Source organism: Molothrus aeneus, chromosome 12 (genome assembly GCF_037042795.1).
Source record: "Molothrus aeneus isolate 106 chromosome 12, BPBGC_Maene_1.0, whole genome shotgun sequence".
Lineage (NCBI taxonomy): Eukaryota > Metazoa > Chordata > Aves > Passeriformes > Icteridae > Molothrus > Molothrus aeneus.
In genome coordinates, this window is record NC_089657.1 from 19,437,751 (window position 1) to 19,447,907 (window position 10,157).

Below are 10,157 nucleotides of genomic sequence, written 5' to 3' on the forward strand. Positions count from 1 at the left end.
GTTTGGACCTCTCTGATTACAAAGACATGGAAGTCTTTGGGACTTCAATGACAACTACAAAGTGATGCTTTCCTCTAAAAAAATCTATACTTTTATACAAACAAAACAAGATTTAAAAGCTGAGGAACACAAACTGGGCTGTAAGTTCCAGAAGAAGAAAATTACTTCAAAAGGAGATGTCTCTTCCTTGGTCATCTTTCTGTGAGGACGTTGGTGCTGCTGTTCATAGTCAGTTTTCCCAAGTGAACAGGAGCTGGACAAGCAAGTGGTGATTTCATACATTGTGGGACATGGGAAAAATCAATTCCATGTATTTCATGTTGATCTTTTTCACTGCTACTGAGGCATCTCCTCATTCCTTATGGCAGACTCATGAAGTGGTTACAGAGAAGGACTGTCGGGACCAGACAAAGGACAATGGGTACAAATGGGAAAGGGGAAATTTACATCAGGTATTGGAAGGAGCTTCTCTGCATGTGAGGGTGAGCAGGCCCTGGCACAGGGTGCCCAGAACAGCTGTGGCTGCCCCAGGATCCCTGGCAGTGTCCTAGGGCAGGCCGGACGGGACTGGGAGCAGCCCGGGGCAGCAGTGGGAGGTGTCGGTGCCGTGGCAGGGGTGGCACTGCGGTGTCCCCAAGGCCCCCCGCACCCGGCCCTCCCTGGCCACCCCCGGCAGCGCGCATGCGCCAAGTGGGGTCACCCGATCCTGCGCGAGCGGGGCGCGCAGGCGCACTGGGGAGCGGGGCCGGGTTCAGTTCCGGGGCTTGGAGCTGCTGCGTGCACGGCGCGTTCGGCGGGACCGAGGGGCTGAGGGCACCATGGTGAGTGCGGGGCTGGGACTGAGGGGCTGAGGGCACGGCGGAACCATGGGGAGTGCGGGCCTGAGGGGCTGAGGGCACGGCGGGATCATGGTGAGTGCGGGCCTGAGGGGCTGAGGGCACGGCGGAACCATGGTGAGTGCGGGCCTGAGGGGCTGAGGGCACGGCGGGACCATGGTGAGTGGGGGGCTGAGGGCACGGCAGGATCATGGGGAGTGCGGGGCTGAGGGCACGGCGGGACCATGGTGAGTGCGGGGCTGGGACTGAGGGGCTGAGGGCACGGCGGAACCATGGGGAGTGCGGGGCTGAGGGGCTGAGGGCACGGCGGGACCATGGGGAGTGCTGGACTGAGGGGCTGAGGGCACGGCGGGACCGTGGTGAGTGGGGGGCTGAGGGGACGGCGGGACCATGGGGAGTGAGGGGCTGAGGGCACGGCGGGACCATGGGGAGTGAGGGGCTGAGGGCACGGCGGGACCGTGGTGAGTGCGGGGCTGAGGGCACGGCGGGACCATGGTGATTGCAGGGCTGAGGGGCTGAGGGCACGGCGGGACCATGGTGACTGCAGGGCTGAGGGCATGGCAGGACCATGGTGACTGCAGGGCTGAGGGCACGGCGGGACCATGGTGACCGCAGGGCTGAGGGGCCACTCGGCACTTGTTGTCCTCTGGTGCCACTGCCCGGTGAGGGGCTCGGAGGGGAACAGCCAAAGGCTGGGAGCGCTGGAGGAGCAGGGCAGGGACAGGGGTGCCTGAGGCCGCTCTGTTTGTGTCTTGCAGGCTCGCAACGCGGAGAAGGCCATGTGAGTGCGGTGCAGACACCTCCGAGCCCCGGCTCAGCTCAGAGCTGGTCTCACACATCCGTGGCTGCTGGCCCCGACTGTACCCGATCTCACACACCTGTGCCTGCTGGCCCACAGAACACACATCTGTGACTGGCTGGCCCATAGAACTCACTGTTCAGCCTCTTTCAAAGCACCAACAGTTTAATGATATTTTTGGGTACTTAGTTGTGCGTGTGCTGGCCCAGAGGCAGTGGGAGTTGGAGGACACCTGCACACACATGTACCTGGTGCTGTGCAGCTCCTGTAGCTGTGCTGGGTGGTTCTGTATAGGAGAGACCCTGTAGTAATGTACTTGTCCTCCTGCAGGCTGGGGGATGAGTACACTGAAATGTGCTGTAAAGGGTACCCTTGTGGTTTTAGGCAGTTCCCATTTTGGCAACAGAGATGCCAGGCCAGATAGGAGGAATCAGTCAGCATTGCTTTACTTGAGAAATGAACACTGAGGATTTTGGGTGTGAGAAGTCATTAGCTGGAAGAGCTGGAGGTGCTCAGTGAATGTGTTCAGGCCTTTGTTTTTTACAGACTGTAATTGAGTCCATAATAAACATCCAGAGCAAAGCTTGTTCCTGTTGGAATGTGGATTTGTGAAAGTAAATCTGCTTTCTTCTCTTTAGGACGGCCTTGGCAAGGTTTCGGCAAGCTCAGCTGGAGGAAGGAAAAGTCAAGGTGAGGTGTAAAAGCTCTGGAGGTTTGGTAGCTCAAGGCAGGCCTTGTTCAGAGCCCAGGTATTCTGTGCTTGACTCCAGTTAGAAGGAAAATATTTCAGCTGACTGTATTTCACACTCACACAGGCAGGAAAATTCTCCACTAAAGTTTCTCCAAAGTTTTTTTACTTTTCTGTTTCATATTGCGTATTTTGCAGAGAAAAGGGGTTTAATACCTTTTAATAAAAGGTGGAGCTTTTAGTAAAAAGGTAGAGCCTTTTAATAAAAGGTAGAACTGTGGGGAAGGGGACAAAATAACTGCTCACAAAACCCTAGAAGCAAGATGATGCATCAGTTTGTATAAGCAAGCCAATGGAATGTGAAGAAGGTTGGGAAGAAGGTACTCTGTATAAACTGGAAAAAATTACATTGTTTAGGAGTAGCATTGAGAAAAGCTTAACCTTAAGAATGTGGTGTGTGCTGAAAATGGTGAAACTGTCCTGAATATAACATTTGTTGTATTGGAAAGGATTATGGGGTGAGAGATTTTGGTTTGGATAAAGTGGATCTAAGTAGGTGTTTGTAGTCTGTGATAGTTTAATTTGTCAGGGCTGTAAATCATTACTGTTCTTCACTTACTACAACTCGATGGCAGCAGAAGGCCCTGGAGCTTGGTAGCATGATTTGGCATTAATGGAGCAGTAGAGCCTGTGTGAAGTGCTGTGTCAGTGCTCAGCTGAATCCCATGTGTGTGCTGTTCTGTCAACAGGAGCGAAGGCCTTTCCTTGCCTCAGAGTGCAATGAGCTGCCCAAAGCTGAGAAATGGAGGAGACAGGTAATGCCAGCCTGTGCATTTTCTAATTCTGTAGGAAGTAGAACTTTACATTTCCTGCTTAGACAGCCTGCTTACAAGGGGTTTTCCACACTTGCAGTGCCCTGACAGTTAAATCACAGAACATTTTCTAAGATTGTACAGCTCAGTGTTAAGAGTAGCTCCTACCACATCAGGTTGCTGCAAGGCCAGGTCCTGCTGAGTCTTTAAATCTCCAGGGATTTAGATTCCAGGTTTTTGGAGCTGCTGTTCCAGTGTTTGATTATCTTCCTAAAGATTTCTTTCCCCTTGAATTTAATCAGAATTTCTCCAGTTTCAACTTGTGTTTTATTGCTTCTTGCCCTATTGCCATGCACTTCTCAAACAATCTTGCTCTTCTTTGTTCCCTCCACTGATTGAGAAATTAATTTCTGTGTTCTTATTTGACTAGATCATTGGGGAGATTTCCAAGAAAGTGGCACAGATCCAAAATGGTAAGATTTTTCTAACTATGTTTTATTTTTTGAATATCCAGTCATAAGCAGTTCCAGTAAAAATCCCATTTCATGTAAACTCTACTGTTTCCATTGCAATAAATTCTGAAATTCCTCTGGTATTTCTCTGAGCTTCCTAATTTTTTGGATTTTTTCCTCTCTAACAGCTGGATTGGGTGAATTCAGAATTCGGGACCTGAACGATGAAATAAACAAACTCCTGAGGGAGAAAGGACACTGGGAATACAGAATAAAGGAGCTGGGAGGTCCAGATTATGCTGTAAGTGTGGAATGTCTTGTACTGCATGGTGGTTCTGCTCACAAGTGAAGTGACTGCTGAGAAAAATATGTAACATTTAGTTAGCCATGGATGGCTTGGCCAGTGTTATTTTAATTTAGCCCCTGAAATGTTTGGCTGTGTTAGAAGAAAGTTTTAAACTATGAACTCTGTTTATTTTCCAGAGGATTGGCCCAAAAATGTTAGATCATGAAGGGAAAGAGGTCCCAGGAAACAGAGGCTACAAATACTTTGGGGCTGCAAAGGATTTGCCAGGAGTAAGAGAACTTTTTGAAAAGGAACGTAAGTAAAGAGCAGCTCCTCCCAGACATGAATCTGTGCAGTAGAATGTCTTGAGTAAAATGCTGTTGTAGTTTGTGGGGAGTGCTGGTAACAGCATTTCTGAATGTCTTAGGCCAGCTCAGTGAAACAATGAGCACACATAAATAACTAAATGCTAGAGCACCTTGGGCTGTTTGCAATTAAGGAAATGTAGTAAGGAGTAGACTGGTTCCTACTGGGAATTCCACATGGTAAGGACTGATGTCATATAGAAACTTTCAGCATAAGAGGCAAACTTCAGTGAGAAGTTGTAAGTGGTACTCAGAGTTCAGGACTAGAAGAAGGGAAAGTTGGGTTGAGCATAATTTTTGAAGCAGGAATGAGTTTTCATAATGAAAAACTGGAGGTAAGGGGATGAAACTTTGTCATGAAATGAGTGCAATTGCTTGGGCCTGAAAGTGAGGCAGAGACAAATTATGGGAAATACTCCAGGGTGTGGGGGAACCATTGGGTCATGTACTGGAACTGCTTTGTGCAGGCCACAGGGTGACACCAGTGCTCCCAGTGCTGGCAGCAGCTCCATGGTGCTGGGTGTTGGCTGGCACGAGGCAGCTGTGGTGCTGTGAGGTTGGGCACACCTGGGGACACTGAGCAGGCGATGGAGGTGGCCTGGTGGGTGACAGTGGTGTTCCTGCAGCCCTGCCACCCCCACGGAAGACTCGGGCTGAGCTTATGAAGGACATTGATGCTGAGTACTATGGCTACAGGGATGAGGATGATGGGATTCTGGAGCCCCTGGAGCAGGAGCATGAGAAGAAAGGTATGTGAGATTCCAAACCTGCACAGAGCAGCCCAGCAAGGGCTGCTGATGCACTCTGAACTGAAGGCACCTTTTTTTTCTGATGTAGAGGATTTAGGCAAAGGGTTTAAGTCCATTGGAAGAGCTCTGGCAATAAGACCATGCTGCTCTGACTGGCTCTCAGCCACACTTGCCATTTTCCTTTGCTCCCCAGTTATAGCAGAAGCAGTGGAAAAATGGAAGATGGAGAGAGAAGCACGACTTGCAAGGGGTGAGGAGGAGGAGGAAGAAAACATCTATGCTGTCCATGAGGAAGAGGTAGGGGTGGCTCAGGTGCTGTGACTTTTCATGTGACTTCTGTGCTTCCTTCTTGGACATGGCATTACTCTGCCAAGGACCTGTCTGCTGCTGTGCTGGCCCTCTCCCCACCTGGCCACCACACAGTTTAGTCAGAATCAGTAGCAGGGGAGTGCTCTTGGCCCAAGCTTAGGGAGTGCTGGGGGCTGGCAGGTGAGGACAGACCTTTCACTGCAGTGAGAAACACCTTGCTGTGATCTCAGTAGCACTGTTATTGTCCTTGGTGTGTTGGTAACACTGCTCAGTCTGGCTCCTGAGCACAACCTGCCTCAGTAACAGCACAAGCAGCTTTGGGGACAGGAGAATGTCACACTGCCACTGTGTGAAAACCCAAGGGCTGCAGGGCCTTGTTTGCCCTTGGATCATGATGCAGCAGGGCTTTGCTGGTGCTGCTGTCACTGCTGTGACATGGCTGTTTCTTCTGACATGAGATCTGCTCCCAGTGAGATCTGGAGAAGGGTACTGGAAACAAGGTCTCATTTCTCAGTCTGTATCTAGGTGGGTTAAGCACAAGAATAAAAAGGAGGAATCCATTGTGATGGTGTTCACAGGGGTTCCAGGATGAGGGAAGAGACGAGGATCTGACTCCATGTTTCAGAAGGCTGATTTATTATTTTATGATATATATTACATTAAAACTATACTAAAAGAATAGAAGAAAGGATTTCATCAGAAGGCTGGCTAAGAATAGCAAAAGAAAGAATGATAACAAAGGTTTGTGTCTCAGAGAGTCCGAGCCAGCTGACTGTGATTGGCCATTAATTAGAAACAACCACATGAGACAGATCCCAGATGCACCTGTTGCATTCCACAGCAGCAGATAACCATTGGTTACATTCTGTTCCTGAGGCCTCTCAGCTTCTCAGGAGGAAAAATCCTAAGGAAATGGTTTTTCATACAATGTGTCTGTGACAATCCATCAGGTGGATCTGGTGGCTCCTCCAGTACCTGTTTTATTTGTAGAATCCCATGGTTCGTGAGCCCAGCTGTTGGGTGTGGGACCAGAGCAGTACAGAGCTGTACAGGGAAGTGGTACCCATATTTTTATAGCACTTGCTGCTTAGCTGGCTCCTCTTCTGTTCACAGCTCTGCTGTGGCACCCAGAGTTATGGAAGGGGAGGAAATGCAGCTTTACATCTGTGGCCATGCCACAGCAGAGCAAAGGCCATATGAGAAATGGAAGCAGTAGTGCTGAAAATGTCCAGGAGCAGGGTGTGCATGTGATCCTTGTGTTCTTTTGGTGCTGGGTCCTCTTCACTCATTCCTGTGTTGTAGTGTTGATCTTGTGTTGTTTCTTCTGGCAAAGCAAGTGAAAAAGGGTTTTTATGACCTCTATAGAAAATAACCTTGATGTGATTTTTTCACTTTTCAGTCTGATGAGGAAGGTGGCAAGGAGAGAGAAGGTGAAGACGGCCAACAGAAATTTATTGCACATGTTCCAGTGCCAACTCAACAGGAGGTAAGGCAGAACAGCACTCAGCTGCAGAGATGCACACTGGCTTTTGCAAGATACATCTTAATTTACATCAGGTCATCAGTGAAAGGGCCCTAAATTTGTGATGTCTGTGACTTGACTCTGCAGCTGTTTAATCCCCTTGCAAATGCTATAACCCTTTTGACCTATGAATTTCCAAAACTTTCCTAAGTATTCCATAAATTGGGAGGTGTTGTGGTATAGCTGAGTATCTGAGGATTCAGCATCTCAGCTGAATCCCCCCTGTTTTTATCTCTGCAGATTGAGGAAGCTCTTGTACGAAGAAAGAAGATGGAGCTGCTCCAGAAGTACGCCAGTGAAACCCTCCTGGCCCAGAGCGAGGAGGCAAAGACACTGCTGGGATTGTAGCAGTGCACAGTGTCCTGCTCTGTGGGGAATCCCTCTGAAAGCAGCAGGCTCCTGAGTTCTGGTAGCAGTGGGTTTTAGCTCTGCAAGTTCCTTTGGATGTGGAGCAGGCTGCTGGAATTACAGCGTGGTGTGCTGGAAAGGGTCAAACCTTGGTGAACTCGTCTGTGCATCTAACAGCTGCCTTCAGTACTTGCAGTTTGGGACAGGGTCTGTGCTGTGGGGCCTCCTACAGATAGAACCACACCAGTGAGCTCCTAAATCCTGGAAGAAAACCCATGGTGTTCCTGCCATCCTGTCTGCTCTGTAAGTGTGCACTTCTTCTCATGCTGGGTATTGTTGAGCTGAGAAGTAACTCACACTATTACACTTGCTTCATTTGCCAGAATAACCTGGAACCTGTCTAGAGCGGCCTTGAAGGCAGATCTTAGGAGTGACCTTGGAGCAGATTTAATGCTTTCTAAAACACCTGCAATGTCTAAAACCTGTTACCTTTTTTGTGGTTTGTAACTGTGCCCGGATGAATTGCTTAAATGCTGGATATTCCAGCAGCTACTGTAAAAAACTTTGCAATACTTTGTTCAAATATTTTTTATTAAAACTTATTTACAACCTGATGTCTGTTTTATTCTAGCTCAAAGGATTGTGATGATTCCCTAGTGGTAGCCAAAGATTGGGATCATAGACAGCCATCCCTGTAGGGATTGAAGCTCTGCATCCCCTACTGGTCTTGGCTTGTGAATCCTGGGACAGGAGGCAAGGTAGAGCCTGGTCAAAGTCTTATGGATGACTAATGCTGTTGTACAGGTCTGAATGAATGGCATTTGAAGGTGGACGTCTGCAGCCCTGCAGGATTTCTGTCTAAGGAACAGAGTATTGAACAGCCAGGTCTAGGACTGTTCAGCATTTCTGAATGCTCTCAGGATTTATCTATTGCAATCTATTGTGAATAATCCACTCCAGAACAATTAAAGCTCTAAATTATAGAGACAAGCTTTGTGTTACTTGATGAAGTGATCAGACAAAAAAAAAAAAGGAATTGAAAAAGTGGAAAGCATAGCTGCCAAATTAAAACTAAAAAAAAACAACCCCAGAATAAATCAAAAGCTCAATTATTGGTAGCAAGCAGACAACTAACATCACAAACACATTCTTCTCTCTTCCTGGCTGCAGTGCAGTTTTCTCTGCTTTGTAAGAAAGCAGCAAACAATGTCTTATGGCTTATGATAATTTGTTGTAGATTTGCTTAAGTGTAGACTGGAGATAACCAAACTAGATTTAAGCAGGGGAAAAACCAGCTGATTCTTATGACCTGATACAGTCTGAGGGCTTGGTGATACCAATGGTAGATCCTTCTGTCAGTGTATGAATTTATAAGATAAAAGAACACACAAGGGTAAAAGCAGATCAGGGACAGGGTGATGATAACAAATACAAAAGAAGAATACATGGAAAGAATGGGAAAAAATCAACAGGATTGTAATTACATTCATGTTCAAAGGAGTGTGACCAACATCATGATGTAAAAGGCAGGTTTATAGACAGGGCTGATCTCTGCCAGCCAACACAGAAAAGGAATAAACACACAGAGCTGCTGTGTGTAACTGCAAGGCAGACTGGCTGCTGCCTGGCCCTGCTGTGCCAGATCCTCTCTCTGTAGCTCTGAGTGTGGAGCATTTTTGAGCTGAGTGCTCTTGGCTGCATTTGAGGGAACAAATTGCACAGTTATTATTTCCCAGAGTGGCCTATAGCAAAATCCTGTGTCCTGCCAGGGTGTGGAATTGCTGGTGGAGCCAGGGCAGGGAAGCTGCTGTGGTCACAGCCAGGAAATGGCTCCTGTTTGTCCTGGAGAATGGAGCAGTGGGCAGGCTCAGCTCTGAGTGCAGCTGTGCCAGGCTTATGGCTCATTCCACCTCTGGAATGCCTCAGCCCTGAGCACATCCAGCTTAGAAAACAGGTACTTGATGTATTCTTACATGTGTGCTCAAGAGTTCTGCCCTGTGTGTTATCCTGGCTTGAGCAAGGGCATAAACTCTCTAATTGTTGTGTCTGCTGCATCGGTTTGGGTCTGCTTTTGTCTCTTAGAAATGCATTTGTGTGTTTCATTTAATGCCAGCCACGTCAGTGCTGCAGATGGAAGGCACCTTCCTTGTTCTGTGTCCTGGTGAGTGCAGTGCAGTCCCTGAAGGATCAGTTTCTCCTCACAGTCACAGGGGTGCTGAGGAATATTTGTTGGCAGCACTTGGAAATAAGTGGATTTACCTAATCTGCATTAGCAGATGAGCAAGATAAACAGAGACAGCTTTGCAGAGGATCCATTAACTAATGACATTTTGTGCTGCTTGTCTCACTTTCAAGTTTAGCTGCAGGGGTGCAGAGCTGAGGGACTGTGGTGTTTGTGCATGTTAGGCTTTTTCCTAGAAAATTAATCACAGAATGGGTCAGTCTGGAAGGGACCACTGTGGGGCATCTGCTCCAAACTCCCTGCTCCAGCAGGGCCATCCCAGAGCACAGGGCACAGGATTTGTCCAGACACTTCTGGGGTAGCTCCAGTGAGACAAGTCCACACCCTCTCTGGACAATGTTCCAGTGCTCAGTCACTGCACAGGGAAGAAGTTCTTCCTGGGCATCGGTTCCTGCCCATTTCCCGTGTCCAAATGGTTGGCACCACCAAGCAGATCCTGCTCCATCCTCTTGGCTTCCCTCTCATGCCCAGCTCCCTCAGCCTTTCCTTGACGAGAGATGCTCCAGTCCCTTCATCCCTTGGCCAGGCAGACTCAGACAGAATGGTTCCTCTGTTGCTGAATCGAACAGCAGTTATCTCTGGGTCGGGCTGCTGTGCTGACTGCTCTGGGCAGTGCCGCCAGCCGCGGTGCGCCGGAGGGGCCGAGCCCCGGGGGCTGTGCGGGCGCGGAGCCCTCGCCGGGCGCGGCGGTGTCGCAGGGCGCTGCTCCGCTGCCCGGGCTGACGCCGGCCCGTGACGCGGGTGACGCT

At 48.9% G+C, this 10,157-nt stretch overlaps 1 protein-coding gene across 3 annotated transcripts; it reads left to right on the forward strand.

Moving 5' to 3' along the window:
• Positions 1-728: 728 nt before the first annotated feature.
• On the forward strand, positions 729-7,780 carry ISY1 (ISY1 splicing factor homolog). 3 transcript variants are annotated; one of them, XM_066557987.1, is made up of 12 exons: positions 744-801; positions 1,346-1,373; positions 1,595-1,617; positions 2,274-2,325; positions 3,073-3,138; positions 3,566-3,608; positions 3,776-3,888; positions 4,071-4,188; positions 4,865-4,987; positions 5,181-5,284; positions 6,696-6,782; positions 7,059-7,780. In XM_066557987.1, the coding sequence occupies exons 2-12, from the start codon at positions 1,371-1,373 to the stop codon at positions 7,164-7,166; spliced, it is 840 nt and encodes a 279-aa protein (XP_066414084.1). In that variant the 5' UTR covers positions 744-801; positions 1,346-1,370; the 3' UTR covers positions 7,167-7,780. The 3 variants fall into 3 exon arrangements, with proteins under 3 accessions (XP_066414083.1, XP_066414084.1, XP_066414085.1); XM_066557988.1 differs by lacking the exon at positions 1,346-1,373 and adding an exon at positions 1,417-1,441 and having other exon boundaries at positions 788-804; XM_066557986.1 differs by lacking the exon at positions 1,346-1,373 and having other exon boundaries at positions 729-821.
• The last annotated feature ends 2,377 nt before the right edge of the window (positions 7,781-10,157 follow it).